The following is a 20,694-nucleotide window of genomic DNA, read 5'->3' as shown; positions in this document are numbered from 1 at the left end:
GCGCAGATTCAGCAAGAGATGGACTTGTTGCACGTGCTAATTTTGTGATAAATAGTGACAGGAAGCAAGTTAGCAAAGTAAGAAATATGAAGTTCTAACATTGAAGAACTTCATGCGGTGTTGAGCAAAATAAACTAAACAAAACTCTCAAGTGCCAACAGAAAGATCACACCACAATAACAATAATAAAAAACTTAAGAAATAAATAAATAAACCAACCCATTTTCCAATAAAACAATCAAATGCAGTCAACACCAAGCTTTACTGATCATTTAGTATATTAAAAGCACACCCACACACCAGAATATCAGATCCATGCAGTCACCTCTGCTACCATTGTTGTTCACCAAGAGGTAAACTGCTTCCAGCTCTGTCAGAACGAATCATAATGATGCCTCATAGAGCACCAAAAATTGAATTGACCTTGTTAGGTGCGAATAAGACTCTAGGGTCACTGCCATTTTCTGTATTAATCATAACTGAGCCTAAAGATAATTACATCTTTAGGCGAACAGAAAACTTTGAAAGGAAGTCAATTTGGACTAGGGCTTATCAATTGTTTCCACCCCAACTGATGGCAATCTTGCCACGGTACAGACCTTCTTCTTCTTTGTCCATTAAGTGTCAATAAGCTAATTTTCTATGGAGGGCAAAACAGAGCAGCCCTTGGGTGTTTTAACCCAAGGTGCCATGTGCAGGTCTCTGTAGAAAGGCCATTGACTTGAAACATCAGTTTGGTTCTCTCTCCACAGATGCTGCCTGACCTGCTGAGTATTTCAAGCATTTTCTTTATTTAGTCCACTCGCAGTTACTTTATAGCAGTGGGCACGTACGTAATCAAGTGAGTGAAAACCCTGACTGATTTTTGACCCAAAAAATTGAGGGCAACTTAAGTGTCCCAAATGCTTTCCTTCTGCACTGAAGGGATTTAAAAAAACCTGAGATCAGTTATTGCAGTATAGACCAGGAATAAAACCCGGGGCTTCATAGTAGTTATCCCTTTCTCTTGGACAATGGTTACTCTCCTTTTACTAATGCTTCTTCTGTATTTGTTTACTTTATCCTAAGGCAGTCTCTGTGCCAACTTTCTAAAGCAGACTCTTGCAGATACTGTTCTAGTTCTAACCGTACATGTGATTTTTAAAAATAGTTTTTTAACTTTATCACGGTAAAAGAGTTAGAATGACTAACAGCTGTCTTCACTCTGCTTTGTGTTGCCTACCCTGAAGTTAGTTTTCAAACTTATTATTTAGGCCTCACTATAAATCTGAAAGGCATGTTTTAGCTCATCATAATTTAAAGATACTTGACTTAACTCAGCTTTTTAAAATAAATTTAGAGTACCCAATTTTCTTTTTCCAATTAAGGGGCAATTTAACATGGCCAATCCACCTACCCTGCACATCCTTTTGGGTTATGGGGCGAAACCCACAAAGACACAGGGAGAATGTGCAAACTCCACATGGTCAGTGACCCAGGACTGGGATTCGAACCCAGGTCCTCAGCGCCGTGGGCAAGCAATGCTAACCACTGTGCTACCGTGCTGCCGGCTTAACTCACTTTTAATCACCATTCTGTTTATGCTCAGTTTGAACATTTTGATTAAATTCACAGATTTATTACAAGCACGTGGACTTGTAATCAATCGACCGAACACAAAATATTGTGCTTTTTTAAAGAAAAAAGTGCAGTTATCAAGGTGTTGAGCACCATCTTTAACGAATGTAGCACTTTCCCACTTTGACAGGATCAACATTGAGTGCTCCTTGGCTCAAATATGGGATGACTGAGGCAGGAATATGAGCTTTTTCATTTCCTAGGTCAGTCACCATTGGGGAAGAATGGGAAGCAAAGAAGAAATAAACTTTAAGAAGTGCACATCACTCCAATTTGTGCATGAAGACAGCCTAGAAAAAAAATACTGTGCTGAGTTGTAAAATGCAATGATTTGCATTGGGGAAGGAGGAGGGAGAGGAAACTAAATTTAGAAAGTATTTTAAAAGAAGTTCAAGCAACCTCCATTTCCTTTTTAAAACAGATTAAACATTAATGGTACTAAATCTTTGCTCAGAAGAATTCTGGAAGATATGAAATTGATGTCTAAAATACTACTCTTAAAACCATCTATCTTATGCATAAACTGCCTGGTCATGAATAGCTGGGAGTGACACCAAGAACCAATTCAATCCTTATATTTTTTTTAATGAGATATTAATTAGTTATATCCAGCTGGAAGCAGCTACACTGCCATTTACCCCATCACAGGAAATAAGTGCTTCCAAGGCCTTACCGTTGGTATCATGGTGATTGTGTGGAGGGTTGGCCATAACGGGTCTATGCTTTCTGAGGACCTCAACAACATTCTTCCGATCCAGCATCCGCCCATAGGGCATCATAACCCTCCTTAATTGCTGTAGGAGGGTGTGGTAGTGGAAAGGCAGAACTGAAGTGGCCTGTCATTATTGTAAACACAGTCAAGGTCATTCTATTCTACTCAGACTAAGAATCTGAACTTTTCGTTAAGTCAGGAGAAAGAAAAGAAACATCTGCTCATGTACAACTCATTTGTCTTTTTATTTTACATTGAATCTGCAATGAGAAACGTAGGCAACAGTGACAAAGTATACCCAGCCTGCGGCATATCACATCTGTGTGACAGAGCTCAGAGTAATATTGACAGCAATAAAAGTTCTCTTTGAAAAGACTGTGAACTGCTTATCTTTAAGGATTGTTAGCTATGATTTTGCCACATAATTGTCCTTCAGTTTGCCAGGCGTAATCATTAAAGGGATTTATTTTGCTTGATGCTATAGGCTGAAAGTTCACCCTGACAGGAGCATTTCATTACTCACCATCAACTGTGACAGGATGTATTGCTTTAGCAGCCGACCTTATTAGTGTAACCCGAGGGTGCATTTCTATTACAGGAAAAAGAATCGGGGGTGGGTGGAACAGCTTGCATTGTTAATGCCCCACTTTACGAGGGAAAACTATTCTTTGGGAAATAAATTACTTGTAAAATGCACATCCTGGTTAAAAGATAATTGCTTGAAGTGATGTCTTCCTACAAACACAGTATAATTTTCACCAGTGATATATTGTACCTTAAAATATTAAGTGTGCATAAATTCTACTTTGTAACAGCATAAAATTCTTACTTGAGGACAAGGGCCATATAGTTAACTATTACAATTAATCTGCCTTTAACACGGTTTGCTCAATATTTCTGCATTAATTCTCCAAAGTTATCTGAGAATCTGTCCCACCTTTTCTTTACCCCTCAAAATATGTAATTGTCAAAGGTTCAAAAAGAATTACAAAATGCTGATTTGTACATACACAAAAAACAGTATGCAATCTAAAGGATGGTCCAGAAGAAAAAAAAATCAACAGAATAGGTAAGAAAGTCAGGATTTTTGAAACTTTTCTGCTCTTACTTCCTTGGCAGCAAGTGCTAACATAGGATGTGGTACTGAGCCCTACATGTCAGGGAAGCCATTGTCCTTTGCTGAATTCATGTTTCTCAGTTGCAGTGCTACAATTTGCCAACTGCCATTGGGTTTGGAGGGCAGAAGATGACTGAACAGACAGATTTCCCACTCTTGATAATTATTCAGCAGCCCCTCCGAAACAGTACAGTGTGTGTGAATATCAGGGGTAGACAGCCTTTTCTATTCTCCATGAATGAATAGCCTGCCAACCGTCTGGACTCACACATGAAGTATGGCCACTTGAGCAAGAATCTGTGCTTTCAGGACAGAGGGGAGGAAAAGGGAAGAAATCGATAGGACAGAGAAGGGATAATGAAGCTTAGTGGCTGCGTATATTTTCATCTCAGCTGTACAGACAGACAAAACTCATGGCTTCACTTCTTCTTCTTCTTTCATTAATGTTTCGAACAATCCAAAGGTAAGCCCTTTCCTAGGACTCTATTTGCAGTCAGTTTTTAACTTAAAGAAATCTCTGCTCGATGTTCAGATTTTTTCTAAAATTTGAGAACGAGTCACATACAAGGAAGAATCCAGTATTATAGAAGGTGGGATATCATAAAATAAGCAGGTCCACCTATATAAGTATGTTTGCACTGCATTAGACAAAACAGCCCTGTTTATTATCAATCAAGGACAACCACTGGGATTAAATACTACAAATGGTCTAATCAGTAAAACCTTGGATCTAATATGCTAGTGTCTACAAAAAGCTAATTAGAAAAGTTGAACATTAAATACAAAAGACAGACAAAGAAACCAAGTAATGGAGAGCTAAGTGATCTACATTGGAGGATGGATTGATTCAAGGTTTAAAAAAGTGCATTCTAGAATAAAGTCAATAAAATTGGGTTACCAAAAAAACACTGACCATGTATTGTATCACGAGACATTTCATGGCCTTGTGGAGTGGTTGGAAAGTCTAAGAAGAAAACAATGGCGGAAATGAAAAAAAGGTGCCTCAAAAGAAGGGAGGGGAATAAAAGATAACAGCAATAAAGCATCGTGAACATAAATAGCATGGATAAAATATAATTTGGAATTGGGAAACGTGCAGCATGAACTGAATGCAATGTCACCAATTCATCAAACAACAGAATCAAGGCAGACTTACCATTCAGTGCCACAAAGGAGTCTGCAAATAAACAAGAAGGAATAGGTGTCAAAATGTAACCTCTACACAATCAACTCATTCAGGATGACATAATATTAGTTCACAATTTGTAAGGTTTTTTTTTGAAACTAAAAAGCTATGGAATAATTAGGTAGGATTTCCAAAGCAATTTAGAAGTAGAACTGTGTCTCACGAGGCATTTTGAAATTAACAGGGAGTACAACAATTCAGAACTAGTGAAAGGAGAGGCAACAGAACTCATTGCCTAGAGAGACCGTTCCATATATAACTTGCTGAAACCACATTAACCCCAATCATTTCACCAGAAGCCAGTTTGCTAAGTGAATAATACAAATATTTTCAAACGGTCTAAGATTTTGTCATCTATTTCTAGTCTCATTGTTTGTAAATATTAATCCTTTATCTATATACCAGAAAATAACAGAGCCGGAGGAGTTCCAGAGGAAGGGATTGTATCGGAATCCTTTCTATGGGCAGTACGGTGGCACAGTGTTTAGTACTACTGCCTCACAGCTCTAGGGACACGGGTTCCATTCCGGTCTTGGGTGACTGTGGAGTTTGCACGTTCTCCCTGTGTCTGCATGAGTTTTCCTCCGGTTGTTCCGGTTTCCTCCGATAGTCCAAAAGATGTGCAGGTTAGGTTGTCTGGCCGTACTAAATTGCCACTTAGTGTCCAAACGGTTAGGTGGGTTCTGGGGTTGCAGGGATAGGGTGGGGCACTGGGCCTAGATAAGGTGCACTTTCGGAGGGTCAGTGCAGACTTTGTTTTTTTAATTTAGTGCGCCCAATCATTTTTTTCCAATTCAGGGCAATTTAGTGCGGCCAATCCACCTAAACCTGCACATCTTTGGGTTGTGGGGGCCAAATCCACACAAACACGGGGAGAATGTGCAAACTCCACACGGACAGTGACCCAGAGCCCGGATCAAAACTGGGACCTTGGTGCCGTTAGGCAACAGGGTTAACACACTGCACCACCGTGCTGCCCCGGGTCAGTGCAAACTTGATGGGCTGAATGGCTTCCTTCTGCACTGTAGGGATTCTATGGTTCTAAGTACTTCACCCATACCAAGATTTTTTCTTAATGGCAAACAAAATCACTTTTTTTGAATACAGTAGGGCAAAAGTACTTATATTTATGATATTCTCAATCAATCTCCTCTAATTGAGGCACATCTACAAAATATGAAAGGTTAATATTTTTCTGTAATTTTCTGTCATTGCATAGTTTACTTTTACTCTTAGACAAATATTCAATAAATTGTAGGAAATGGGTGTGCTCTTCGTCAGGATTAACAATACGCTTTACTGTGTTGTCCATTGGATTGCAAAGACAACAGTTAAAATTGTACTTGGCACCCTATAGTGCCAAGTACTAGGCTTGTGTAAATGAGCAGTGATTTCAAAGATTGCAATTGACACAACAAGATAAGTCCCTTAATGTACATTTCTAACATATGAAAGGTCTGTACACAAATGCTATCCTTTTAAATAATATTGCAGCAGGAACATCAAAATGCACATTAACCCAAGAAAAATACAGGTAAGCTTACTTTGGCAGTCTCCCAAACCATCTGTATTGCCACGTTCAACGTCTTGCTCAAATAATGATCTACATAAAACAGGGAGACACATCTAATTGTTACAAACAGCAAAGCGATAAATATCAGCACATGAAACTCTTGAAAAGGGGCTGGTTTAGCACAGTGGGCTAAACAGCTGGCTTGCAATGCAGAATAATGCCAGCAACGCGGGTTCAATTCCCGTACCGGCCTCGCTGAACAGGTGCCAGAATGTGGCGACTAGGGGCTTTTCACAGTAACTTCATTGAAGCCTATTTGTGACAATAAGCGATTTTTTTTAAATAATGTGGAGTTCAGTCATTCTTTGGTTGTAATTGGCATTTCCAGCATGAGGCACCTACATAACAAAAATCTGACCTCTGAAATTGCTGGTTAGGTGATCTCAGCTAAGGCCATGGAAAGAGCTCACTATAAACAGGAATTGTACCACCAACCATATTCTCTCTGCCTCTAGGCTAGAGATAGAATGGTGGGGTGAAAGGGCAGGGTGCACTAGGTAAGATCCTTGTTTGTGATTGGACCTTAATGGCCGGCACGGTAAGACAGCGGTTAGTACTGCTGCCCTCTGAGCTCTCAGGACCTAGGTTCAATTCCTTTTTTTTTTTTTTTTTTTTAAAAAATTTTTTTTTTTTTTTTGGTGTGCCGGTCCCGGGGGTCCCGGGCCCCCCCTCAGTCAGGGTGGTGTAGCGCTCTCGGCCGAGCTGCTGTCCGAGTTGGAGGAGACGGGGCGGGATTTCTGGAGCCGGGCGAGGATCCCGCCGCCGCCCCCGCAGCGTCTCCCGAACCTCTTGTCCTCGCTGCAACTTTCCTCATCGTCCGCCGGTGGGCGCGGGACCCGCCCCGCCCACGGGCACCCCCCACCCCGCCGGTCACCCCCCCGGCCCCGGCCACGGGCACCCCCACCCCGCCGGGCACGGCCCGGGCACCCCCACCCCGCCGGGCAACCCACCGCACCCCGGCCCGGGTACACCCCAACCCGCCCGGCGCACGGCCCCGGGCACCCCCACCCCGCCGGGCACGGCCACGGGCACCCCCACCCCGGGAACCCCCGCCGCCCCGGCCCCGGGCACCCCCTAGGTTCAATTCCAACCTCTGGTGACTGTGTGGAGTTTTCACTTTCCTCTGGTGTCTGCGTGGGTTTCCTCCGGGGTGCTCCAGTTCCTCCCACAGCCCAAAGAGAAGTCTTACAACACCAGGTTAAAGTCCAACATGTTAGTTTCAAACACTAGCTTTCGGAGCACTACTCCTTCCTCAGGTGAGTGCTCTGAAAGCTAGTGTTTGAAACAAACCTGTTGGACTTTAACCTGGTGTTGTAAGACTTCTTACTGTGCTCACCCCAGTCCAACGCGGCATCTCCACATCATGTCCAAAGAGAGGCAGTTTAGATGGATTGGCCATGCTAAATTGCTCCTTACTGTCCCACGATTTGGTGGGTTACTGGGATAGGGTGGAAGCATAGGCTTAGGTAGGGTGCTCTTCCCAATTTCTGTTGCAGACTCGATGGGCGAATGGCCTCCTTCTGCACTGTAAATTCTATGCTTTAACTAATGTCCTACTTCCCAGCTCTAGAGTGGGTCAGAATGGCAGATGCATTGAACAATTCTGCATTATAGATTTTCTACCATATTTCTGATTCATAATTTTAAATAAAACACGCGGCATCACGGTTTGGCAGAGTGTGCCAGGACACAAGTTTATTGAGTAACTGGCTTGTCTGCAGGGTAGAAAATGCACACTAATTCTATATCCTAAACTTGCCATAACACTACATATAAATGGATCATACACTAATGTCACGTATAACAAGGTTTTTAAGAACTGGCTTACGGTCATGGTGCGAACTAAGCCACTGATGTAAAGATTTCATGGGAGAAAAGGCTAGAATTGACTCGCATACTAAAAACACCAGAAAATCTTGGAAATGAAATTAGGTGCATATGGTTTAAAACTTTGCCTCCACATCATTTGTTTTAGGATGCTAAGCAGCCTGTAAGCCTGCAAAATGGCGGCAAGGAAGTCCACACTCACTATAAACAAGTATTGTACCACCAACCATATTGGCCTGTATATCAGCATGGAGTTAGGCTCTTTTGTATATGCTAGCTGTCTGCTACACTTGGCAACTCATTGGTTCATTGTAAATAAGTCTCAAAGCCCAATATCATGCCTTATCATTCAGGCACTAAGGAATGGTTCCTGCACTACTTGTGTTCCAAAAATGGTCACGGTCAAAGTTCTAGGCCTATTTGTTGTACTTGTAATCTTCTAATGAGGTTAAGGAATACATTCTTTTATAATAAAAGAGTGAATAACAAGATTCTCTCATGTTGGCGGTGGCCATTTCCTGGCATTTGTGTGGTGTGAATGTTGCTTGCCACTTATCAGCCCATGCCTGAATGTTGTTGTGGTCTTGCTCCATTGGATATGGATGGCTTCAGTACCCGAGGAATAGTGAATGCTGCTAAACATTGTGCAATCATCAGCAAACATCCCTACTTCCGACCACATGAAGGAAGGAAGGTCATTGATGAATCAGCTGTAGATATTTGGACCTGTAACGTTACCCTGTCTCACTACCCAAGACACAGTGGTGTCTTGGGACTGAGCTAATTGAACTCCAACAACCACATCATCTTCCTTCGTGCTCGGTATACTCCAACCAGTCAACCCCCCCACCGATCCCTATTGATTTTACTTTTGCTTGAGCTCCTTGATGCTACACCAGCCAAATGTTTTGACCACTTGCACACTTCCTTGGCAGCTTTGACACTTCCTTGACAGCTTGGACATATCCGCACTTTCCTTGACAGCTTTGAGACTTTCACACTTCCTTGACAGCTTTGAAACTTCCTTGAGACAGCTGGACAGTTTATTGATAGCTTGCCAGTTCCAAAGAGTTTGTGCGCAACAAATGCATAATCGTGTTTAATCAAGACCCTATTCAAAGGGGTACGGTACCTTACATTTCCAGACAAATCCATAAGTTCAGCCCCCGCTCTTACATGTTCTAATCGCCACAATTTGGGTTTCACACTCCTGACCATCCAAAATGGCACTTCAGTGGAAACAGCTAATGATTTAACTGGGCAGCTGCCTCTGAGAATTGTACATGTGCAAACCCTGGCCCGACTCCCTTCCCACCCCAGCGAGGATGAGGAAATGCTGGTTTGGGATAGAAAATTTGGCCGTTTTGGGGGATTTTTGCCATGAAAATCTGGGCCTAATATTTAATTAGAACAAAAGAGGGCAACCAACTAATTTCCTGCTATTAGCAGGTGACATTCGATACTCCAAGGTAAACTCCGGGACATAAAATGATCAGTTTTACAGTATTCACTGCAACAGTGAACACGTGCCAAAAAGGCCTGGAGCTTTTGTTTTCTCAGCCTCACTGTTACTTGCTTAACTTATCTGGTCAAAGCGTTTTGCTCATTCACCTCTTCGTTCTTTGAAAGGGACCACTTACTTAGTTTGGAGGTGACAGCTCTGCACACAATCCCTCCTTCAGCCAACCACAGTAGGGGTCTCGAGAAGCAACACATGTCCTGGGAAGAAACAAAAGAAACTTCAAATACATATCCGGTCATCATTCATGCAAATCACAAAAGGGAAAATCTGCCCTTCTCTCCCAAAACCTTCACCATGACATAATTAATTTGGCCTCCACGTTGCTTCAAAACCTAATTGCCTGCAAATACTTTTGGAAAGCAAACCTTTAAAAACACACATGCCAGTGCAACATCCTAAACTCACTTTTTGCACTTGCTGTGACGTTCACATCTAGCAAGAGGCACTCTCACAACACAAGTGGAGAACGCCACGAAGAGAGAGCTGCTGGCTTATCAAGCTGCATACCAACAATTCTTCTGTCTTCCACACCATCAACGCTGCACCTAACACAAAAGGGCAAAACTGACATTAGCGGAATTACAACGTACATACAGAGATTGTGATTTAATGTGCCATTTATCAATCTAACTTTTCACAAAATATCTCTGCTACTATTAAAGCAATGTTACTTACAACCATTCATGCAGCACTCGGCATGCACAATTACATTTATCTGCAGAAGTATTCTAGAATTCAAACATGGTTTGCCACAATTCTCACCTCCTCGCCGGTGAGCACTCAGCGGGTGTTTGGTTACATTTCTCTGGATGTCAGCAGCGCTCTTATGTTATTATTGTTAGATTATTCGTAAAGAACCAGGAGCCAACTTTTATGTGACTATATATCCCGGGTGCCACATTCACTGTCGCAATGCACTCAAGTGTCGAGTAACATAGCATCAGCCAATCAACCCCACCGGCAAGAAATATACTTGATGGAGCTCCAGCATTACTTATCTAAGAATGATTATTTCAACACTTTTGGGAACAACAAATCATAGCAATACAGTTCCCGACCTTAGGGACTGTTCATTCATTTACCTGGTTAGGTTCACTTCCTACTCATTCTTCAGGGGGCAAAATTACCAACCTAAACCTGATCCTACCGTCACTCAATTCCATCAACGTAGACATTCCCACAGAAGCAGGACTCTTGGCTCCATGCCTTTGCCAAGTCCGGAGATTAACGTATATATCAGAGACCGAATTTCGAATCTTACTAACTCTGGATGGGTGAGTACCATACCCGAGTACCTGCTGTGCCATTACAGAAATGACTCATAAGTGGGCAGGATTCTCGTTTTGTGATGCCAGAAGGGCACTCTGTGATCGGCCGGAGAATCCAGCATTGGGCAAAAATGGGATTGCCACCTGTTCCAAAGCTCCAGTTCCCGTTGGCGACAGGATCGCGGTTCATGTCTGGCAGGATTAACGGGCCGGACACCACATTGTCCACGCCTGCGTGATTGCCTGGTCCTCTGAGCAGGAATCACTTGGGTGAAAATTGATGCAAGATTTACACAAATGTGATGTGGTAGAAAGGGAGCTGCTCCCAAAGTCCATTGCTGGACCTGCTCCCCCCGCCCCCCCCCAACAATGTAAATCCTGCTCACCCCACCTGCACCAGACTGCTCCCTCCCACCAGAGCCTCCCTTCTCCCCCCAATTACAGAGACCACCACCAGAGACGTTCCCCCCATTACAAAATTATGGATTAGTCTCTAGTTTCCAGGCTGTGTCTCTCGAATGGGGACTTCCAGGCAGGAGTCTCCAGTATTGGATGGTCTAGTCGGGGGATCGAGTCACCCTCATACTGTGGAGGGGGGACGTCCCAGAAAAGCTTGGGTTGGATGGGGGAGTGCTGAACTGCATTGTGGGGTGGGGGGAGACCAGCCACAGGACCTCGTTATCAAGTTGTCTGCACTTACTCATTTCCTGCACTGAGGAACTCCGTTCGTCAGTGCAGGATTGAGATCGGGGCACCGTTTAAAAATGAAACACGGATCGGTCGAGAGCATAAAGCGACCTCCGTAACCCTCAATCCACCTGTTTGGAGGTCTCGAACCCCTGCAACCCCCACCACATAAGGGCAGGGCACCACTTGGGCCTGATCCCCATCCAGGAAAAATGCTACCTTTGCATTGCCAGCCTGGCACCCTGGCAATGCCCTGCAGGCCTGGAGTGCCACCTGGGCACCTTGGCAGTGGCAGGGCTGGCACTGCAAGCTGGCACACAGGTGCCCAGATGGCATCATGCCAGCGTGCTAACCTGCCCAGAGGCCGATAACCGGGGGCCTCTAATCACCTGGGAGATCCCACCATTTGTGGGAAAGCAGTGACAACACCGTGCCCAGCTGGGGTCTCCTGGTGAGGGGATTTGATCCAGGTGCTGGCTAGATCCAGCAAGTGCTTACAGATATCCCAAGTCTGTTTAATTGCACCATAAATATGCAAATTACATCCCATTGTGGTTCGCGACATCTCGTCAAGATCTTGTGAGATCTCACAAGGCGTGGCGAGCAAGTTAAATTTTGCAACGAGGTTTCTCGCGAGATGTCCCGGCCGCGCCGTTGTCCCGAGTCAGGCCACGGTCGTCAGATTTCGTCCCTCTGACATTGCTGGGGAACATGGAGATTGCAGGGGATCAATGGAGAATGGTACCCTGCAATTCAGGGTAGAAAACCTGAGCAATTGGGAAGAGCATTCGGGCTACTATCAGAGTCAGGGGAAAAGCCCAGTCCCTTCCAGACCGCAAGGAAAATAATTTTTTTTTAAAATTAGTTATAACCTGCCTGCTTACCACTGGCTGGGGACTAGTGACAATCCACAATCCTATGGGAGGATGAGCTTCCCCAATGAGGGGGGCGGAGAAATCATTAGCCAGACTCCCTGCATAAATAAAACTGGCCAGTTTGGAACCAGCCAGAGAGAGGAGTGAGCAGCAAGGAAGTTGCTGCTGCTGTTGGATATATATGTTATTGTAAATAAATGTTATTTCTTCGTATCCTTAAAACTTATGCTGGATTCTTCGTGGCCCTCACAAACTGGCGACGAGGATGGGATGTTATAACGCTGCCTGCTACCACTGGCTGGGGGACTAGTGACATCCACAATCCTATGGGAGTATGAGCTTACCCAATGGGGGGGGGGGGGAGAAATCATTAGCAGACTCCCTGCATAAATAGAGCTGGCCAGTTTGGAACCAGCCAGAGAGAGGAGTGAGCAGCAAGGGGAAGTTGCTGCTGCTGTTGTATATATATGTTATTGTAAATAAATGTTATTTCTTCGTATCCTTAAAACTCGTGCTGGATTCTTCGTGGCCCTCACAAATCCGGTTTTGCTGGCAAAGCATAACTACATAGAACATAGAATATACAGTGCAGAAGGCCATTCGGCCCATCGAGTCTGCTCCGACCCACAAAAGCCCTCACTTCCACCCTATCCCGTAACCCAATAACCCCTCCTATCCATTTTGGTCACTAAGGGCAATTTATTATGGCCAATCCACCTGGGAGGAAACCGGAGCAGCACCGGAGGAAACCCACGCAGACATGGGGAGAAACGTGCAGACCTCCGCACAGACAATGACCCAGCATTCACAGTGCCATGGGTCCCAGGGGGAAGCGAACCTGGGACCCTGGCACTGTGAAGCACATTATTAACTGCTTGTTAAAATTGCTTTGGAGTTGCTAATAACAAAAATAGGGTATAAGCCTAAAATAGGCCTCACCCACACTCCGAAAAATGTGCCCATTATAATTGTGTGGAACATGAGTGCAGTGCAAACAACATTGTCCTGATTTTCCTTGCCCACTCTGTTCTTGTGAGGTCTGGGTATTTAAAAAAAATTCTGCTTCAATTGCAACCGTGAGCTTAAGATGGACCTACTTAGGTGGCACAGTGGTCAGCACTGCGGCCTACGGAGCTGAGGACCCGGGTTCAATACCGGCCCTGGGTCACTGTCTGTGTGGAGTTTGCACATTCTCCCCATGTCTGCGTGCATTTCGCCCCCACAACCCAAAATGTTCAGGTTAGGTGGATTGGCCATGCTAAATGCCCTTTAATTGGAAAGTAAATATATAATTGGGTACTCTAAATGTATAAAAAAAGAAAAAAAAAAACAGCTGACTACTTTTCTGCATTGTAGGCATCAATCTCCTCCAGGAAGATGCTGTCATTGATGGAGCCCATGTTTGCTTTGGCCAGAAACTTCAAGACGATTCCTTTTTCTGACCCAAGAAACACAACAGTGTAATTCTGGTAGGGACCAGCTGCAGCATCCACAGTAATTTTGGTTAATCGATACCTGTTGAAAAAAAGCAAATAAGCTGGTTTCATTTACTTTACCAATACACTTGGCTGTATTGTGAATCTAACTGTATGGGACGTGAAGAAGGAACTTTAAAAAAAGAATATTGTGGCATCTTTTCAAATTAGGTCTTTTTCATTACACAGAAATGAAGCAAAACAACTAAGCCCAGAATGCAATGGGAAAAGGGGGTAACAACAGAAAGCTCTTAATGATGAGACCATAATGAAATGCATTTGTTAAGCATTAACAGAGAACTTTTGCTAAATGTAATACTATCACGTTCACTCTTCTAACGAAGTTAGTTCCCATTTAACAGTAACATGCAGGCTTAAGAAACAGACAAGCTTTTGTTCACCTACACTGGCAGACCGACAGAACTTAAAAAGAAAGCATCTCTTTAAAAAAATCTGAACACATCTGTATCAAGGGCTGCATTGTTCAACCTATGAAATATGATTATTATATGACTGCTCTTTCTCTATATATGGGCATAGCCGTGCACTCACTGTTAAACTCTTAACAGCTGGGCTGCCTTCAACCAAACTCTACAGAGAGTCACGCACCAAACAAACAATTCTCCAGCACCCACACTGCTACCGATGAACAATCGCTCACACAAGTCAGCTGAAACCAGTATCTCTGCTCACAGCCAGAACAGAACGTCCTTAGAAATAAATGAAAATGTCAGAAGTATATCGAAGATCAACCAGACTCCAATGGGAAAGACAGACTAATTGGTGGTAAATTTTGGATTGGCGGAGCCCGTGTTTGGGCACCATGATTTCTGTTCGAGGTCAAAATGGGGTCTGAGGAAAACTACTGGGGGTATGTTGCACCAGATGCCATCTTGGGGAGGGTGTTGCTGTGAGTGCAGTGAACAGCCACTATAAGTGGGCAGGCAGAACAAGGAGTGGCATAGCAGGCAGATCATGTGTCAATCAGCGTGCAATGTGATTTGATGCCAGCACTGCATCAGCTAATGCCAAACACAAATTCAGCACCAGGAACGTGACCCTACCAATGCTTTTGAAAGGGATCATCAATTACTTACAGGTTAGTTGTTATTTGGTTCTTCTAGATGTTGCTATAATTCTACATCATTGGGTGCTGTCTCTAATATCCCTCATGGGACCCTGATGGGGTGGGAATGCTGGTCTTTGCGGAGTATGATCTCCCCCGCTAGGGGCAGGGTATCTCAATTACCCAATGTATGCAAGATTGGGTCAGTAAGGCGCCGACCAGAAAGAAACCCGGTAGGGATCTACCGGGTAGTGTATATATCATTTGTATAAATAAAACTTTGATTTTATTTCGCTTGGTGTGGACTCCCCGTCTCCTTATTAAACTTTCTATAGTTGCTTTACGATGAAAAACTCTATAAGGAGTGATACAGCAGGTACTGAACTTTTTGCTAACTGCAGATGTCTGTGGGAAATCAGTTGTTCCCAGACATGGGTGCACCCACTATGCACTTCCCTTGGAATCCAGCAGCACTTAATGAACAGAGAGGCCATAGAGAGCAGGTCAAACTGCTAGAAGAGTGAACACAAAGAAGAGGAGGGGGAAGAGAGGGAATCACAGCAGGATGTCATATCCACCCAGGGATTCCAGCGAGCAATTCTCGAGCAACACTTTCTTAATATTTGGCTGGGTGCGTGACCATATACAGCAAGTCATGCAAATCCACGCCAGCTATCCTGGAGAAACAATGATGACTGCATTTGGCAGCAGTTCACTCTGCCAGCTGCATTTGAGCCAGCAGGGAAAAATAAATGGTGATTGCTGGCTGCCAAAGGCTGACCATAGAGCTGATAACTCCACTGTGCCACTCTCATGCAGACATACACAACATGCATGCAACAAAAGCTATGCTGCCGCATGGAATGTGATTGAGCAGACCACTGGCATGCTGAAACATTGCTTCTGCTGCTAATGGAGTTCTGCCATAGCCAGCAGTGGGAAGTAAGATTTGTGCTGGCCAGCTGTGTGCTGTGCAACCTTGTCATCATGAGGGTACGATGCCTGCCATCAGCTACATGTCGAGCAACTCAGGGGCAGTAGCATGGGGGAGTGGACAGACGCAAACAGGGGGAAAATGCACGCTAGACAGCCGAGATCTTTCCGACTGAGCCCATAAAAAACTCAAACAACTGTGAAGCAGTAACACAACCCCAATTCCACATTCACCAATTGTCCCCACATTTTTGCCTTTGCTCTGTCACTGACCATCATAACATCCGCTTGGTCACAACGAAATAATTTTAAAAACTACAATATATTTTTCTAGCGGCCAAGGGACACGTAACACAGTAGACAAAAAGAATAATCGACTAAGTATGTCGCCAAATATAAACTCAAATTTATAAATCAAGCCATGTTATTTTGCCTATAAATATCACGTAATCACCCTTGTGCACCCCTTAAGTTCCTGCTTTCCCTTTGCCTGTCCTAGTGCTCCTTTGAAATGCTATCCCAGTGGCTGCAACATAGCTGCTGGAAGATTGCTGACTTTCAGTGGAGGAGACTGCAGATGGCAATCTGTGGACTACACCAGCTTGGCATGGACAGCAGCAGTTTTAGACTGGCAAGCTGACAGTCAACAGCATGGGAAGTGGTTGGAGGATGAATGCAACCAGCCTGAGAGAGGGCAGCACGTTCATATGCCATGGAGTCACTGCAACTGTCCGAGGCAAGTTCTTCGGCAATCCTCAGCGATTACTGCCACGCATTGACTCCTTTAATAAATATGTAAAATAAAAAAATAAACTGCAGACAATATAAGCTCTTTTCAAGCAGGGACCTAGTTCTTGATTTTAATTTGGGGAACAATGCCAGAACCAACACATAAAAGAGATTGCAGTGCTTTTAAGTTAGGATTGAAAATAAGTAACCACTAACCTGACCATCGTCCTCAAAAACCATGGTCTATTGTCAATTGAAGGTACTGCTTCATCCAGAGAGGGTGAGTTTTAATGAAGTTGAGTGTATCATCGGGGAATCCATTGGAAGTCCCAAATCGTTCCAGTAATACTGAACCTGCACAAGATCCAGGCCTGTGCAACAGAACAACGGTGAGGATTGTTAAAGAGGGAAAGGCAGCCAGAAGCAACAGCTTTGTAAAATAGGTGCTTGATAAACTTTTTTGAGGATTATGTTGGCATTCTAAGATGAGGTGGTAAAGTGTGTCTTGCCCATTAAACTATTCATGCGCTTCCTTTGGGTGTTTTAATTTTTTCAATGGGGCTTGAAGACTGCTTTTTTTCTGTAGCACTTGGAACTCGACCAATTGCCCAGCTAATTCGGCTGTGTTGCAAAAAAAAAGCATTCAACCCAAGGAATTTCTCATGAACTATTACTAAACTTCCATCCACTATGTACACAGTGTTCTTTTTAAATAGTTATCCAGTTCGCCATTTATACCGTTAATTATTATCAAATAAACTAGATGATTCCTATTATGAATCATAATTGATGTCCCATTTTATATATGAAGCTGAAAATAAAGAGACCGATTGCTTGACAAATACTGTAGAACAGCAGTTCATATTAATGGAATTTTATCAATTCTATGCTCTATTATTCAACAGGAGGCAATTACTTTTTTTTTAAAGTTAAAGAGGCCAATGTCTCTGCAAGAAAAAGAGAGAAGAATTTTAGACAAATTTTAAACAAAGTCCATAAAAGACAATGAAAGTGGAGCATTTGTGTTCTATGACTGGTGCAGGAGTCTAAAAGAACCCAGATAAAATTAACTAACTGCAAAGCTTGGTTCATGTGACAAAGCAGTGAACAAATCTGCAGACCTATTATTGAACTTTTGTTCATTATCTTTCGTGTGAGAAAATGTGTCCTTTCAACTATTTTAAGCTGGCCGTAGCATCATGATCATTCCAAAAATGTATTGGAATGGAAAGAATGTGAATAATTGGTTACTGAATTCAGGGGGAAAAATAGGGCAGGATTCGCCCATGCCGCGCCGTTTGGGAGAATCTCCGTTCGCACCGAATTTACGCGCGATGCCGGTCCGCCATTCTCCCAACCGGCAAGGACGGAGTCATCGAGGTCGGGCACCGTGCTTCCCGGAGAATCGCCCAAGGCGCTTCTCTTGCGATTCTCCGGGCCCCCCACTATTCAGCGGCCCGGATGGCCGAAGTCCGACTGACGATGTGGAGTGAGGAGTTGAGCGGCCGCCGTTTTCGGAGGCAGCATGTTGTGGCGTCCACAGCCGGTGCTGGCCGGGGGGGGGGGGGGTTGGGAAGGGTGCCGCCATGCTTGGGTGGTGGTGGGGGAGGGGGGGGGGGAGAGAGAAAAGGAGGAGGGAGGGGAGGAGGAGGGGAGGGTGCAGTCATGTTCGGCTGGGGGGGGGGGGGGGGAGTCGGGGTAGGGGACCTCCATGTTCCAGGTGAGGGTGATTGGGGGGGGGAGAGGGTTTTCCACGGGAGTGAGATGCCAGCAGCACAAGCCACGCCCGCAAGTTGAGGCCATGCTGATGGGCAAAGGCCACTGGCGTCGCCATCCCCGCGCGGCCACATGCCTTGGCCCAGCGCCCCCCCCACACATAGGTTGCCGCAACACCCTGCTGACAGAGACCATCTCTGGGAAGGGTCAGGCGACACACATGCCAGCCCCGTGAGGGCATGGCCAGGTCCCACGGTGGTGCAATGAGGAGGGACGGGCAAACTGGGCGATGTATGGATAGTGTGGGCAGGGGTCAGGGTGCCTGCGTGTCTGTAGCGACACCAGCCAAACGGGGGCAACATGTATCCCACGGGCACCTGGCTGTCGATGTGTCAATGCGCCATCGTTAAACATGTTGTATCTCTCCCCCCCCCACCCCTCCCCCCTGCAGATCGTCATGTCTGCGCACCAGCCAGTGATGTTTCCTGCTGTGGCGGGAGCCGCTGCCCTGCAGGTGGCCCTTTGGCAGCGTTGACGCAGGCGGTTCAGAGCAGCTGCGTCCAGTGGCAACTGCAGCAGAGGGACTGGCTGCAGAGGGCCCCGTGCCACCCGCTCAGGCTGCAGGCCTGTCCCCCCGACAGGTGCGGGAGGAGGCGGAGGGGGGCCAATGACCACCACATCATTGGGATGCACAGGACGAGGATACGATCTTGATGGGGTGCGTAGCGGGATGAGGAGGAGCAGGTGGTGGCGTCAAGGCGCCCCATGAGGTCTCGGGTGTACCGTCACCGCATGTCCTTCGAGGACCTGCCGGACAGGGCATGCAGGGGAGACTCCGGATGAGTAGGGAGACCGTCGCACATATTGCCAACTCATGGCACACCTGGCACCACGTGGAATGGGATGGGGGGGGTAGGACATGCTGTCCCGGTGGCCGTCAAGGTGACGGTTGCCCTCAACTTCTACGCGGTGGAGTTGTTCCAGGCGCCCAGCGGGGACCTGTTCGGTATCTCCCAGGCATCAGTGCACCGGTGCATCCGAGCAGTCACCGACGGCCTGTATGCCATCGCCAACCGGTACATCCAGTCTCAGAGGACCGCGCACACCAGGATGGCTGGCCAGCAGGATTCGCCTCCATGACCAGGATACCAATGGTCCAGGGGGTGATTGATGGGTGCACGTCGCCATGTGTCCACCATTGGAGGACAGGGACGTGTTCATGACAGAAAGGGGACCTACTCCATGAACATTCAGGTGGTCTGTGACCACCACATGAAGTCAAGCACTGTGTGCGCCCAGTACCCCGGCAGTGTGCATGATGCCTTTAAACTAGTGCAATCCTTCATCCCCGCCATGTTCGAGGGACACACCCCCCCGGCTGAGGGGCTGGTTGCTGGGCGACAGGGGGTTATCTGTTGCGGTCGTGACTGATGACGCCTATATGGAGGCCACAGACCAACGCGGAGACCCGCTACAATGAGGCCCATGCAGCAACCAGGGGTGTTATCGAGAGGTGCTTTGGACTCTTGAAGATGCGCTTCAGGTGCCTGGACTGCTCTGGAGGGGCCCTCCAGTACCATTCAGAGAGGGTCGGCCGCATAGTTGTTGTCTGCTGCGTCCTGCACAACATAGCCCAGCAGAGGGGCTGTGTCCAGCACAACATAGCCCAGCAGAGGGGCTATGTCCTGGAGGAGGAGGCACAGGGGGAGCCCGATGAGGGCGACACATCTGTACATGAGGAGGAGGGGGAGGATGGGGAGGGGGGGGGGGGGGGTTGGCAGACGCGACATGGGGCTGGATATGGCTGGGAGGCTGCACGACGCCACCGGCTTGGCGAGCGAGCAAGCGAGGCGTTGATCGCCGCACGTTTCACCAACTAGGAGGAAGGCATCGCTGAGCAAGGCACTTGTACCACCGTTCCACCCAAACACACCACCCAGCACCCCCCACCTCCCGCACCATCCGACAACCCTCGCTCCCACACCACCACTTTCACAGCCACCTTACACCTGCGGCACAACGGGATGGTCTCACACAATTGCTTGTGCAAGCGGATGTCATCAGTGCCATGTTGAATGATGACAACCCGCTCTGCGATGAGCTGTGACCTCCGGAATCGTTAGACAATGTCTGACTCATGGCCACAGCTACACACTCTACCTGGGTAGTCCATGTATGCATCACGGACACTCCATCACTTGCCATGTGTGGTAGCTGGCGTCGGTGTTCCGAGGACAACAGGGGATTGGGGGTGGGGGAACACACACCCAGCCTCACCGTTGAACGATCTTCGACCACAGCGCCACTCAGTCCGCTTCACGACCCCTCAGGCACGGACATAGCACAGAGGCATCTAGGTTTGATGTAACAGTGGCTTTAAATCGTGACATT

At 46.0% G+C, this 20,694-nt stretch overlaps 1 protein-coding gene across 1 annotated transcript in view; it reads right to left on the bottom strand.

Moving 5' to 3' along the window:
• Positions 1 to 20,694, bottom strand: part of sema6a (sema domain, transmembrane domain (TM), and cytoplasmic domain, (semaphorin) 6A) — a 115,984-nt gene that overhangs the window by 10,271 nt on the left and 85,019 nt on the right. The window contains 8 exon segments of the mRNA XM_038805045.1: positions 4,603 to 4,623; positions 6,177 to 6,258; positions 9,673 to 9,751; positions 9,960 to 10,047; positions 10,050 to 10,099; positions 13,726 to 13,899; positions 16,804 to 16,861; positions 16,864 to 16,958. Coding sequence (XP_038660973.1) covers positions 4,603 to 4,623; positions 6,177 to 6,258; positions 9,673 to 9,751; positions 9,960 to 10,047; positions 10,050 to 10,099; positions 13,726 to 13,899; positions 16,804 to 16,861; positions 16,864 to 16,958 — 647 coding nt within the window.

Source organism: Scyliorhinus canicula, chromosome 8 (genome assembly GCF_902713615.1).
Source record: "Scyliorhinus canicula chromosome 8, sScyCan1.1, whole genome shotgun sequence".
Classification (NCBI taxonomy): Eukaryota; Metazoa; Chordata; class Chondrichthyes; order Carcharhiniformes; family Scyliorhinidae; genus Scyliorhinus; species Scyliorhinus canicula.
The sequence above is the reverse complement of the archived record's forward strand: the minus strand, read 5'-3'. Positions and strand labels throughout refer to the sequence as shown.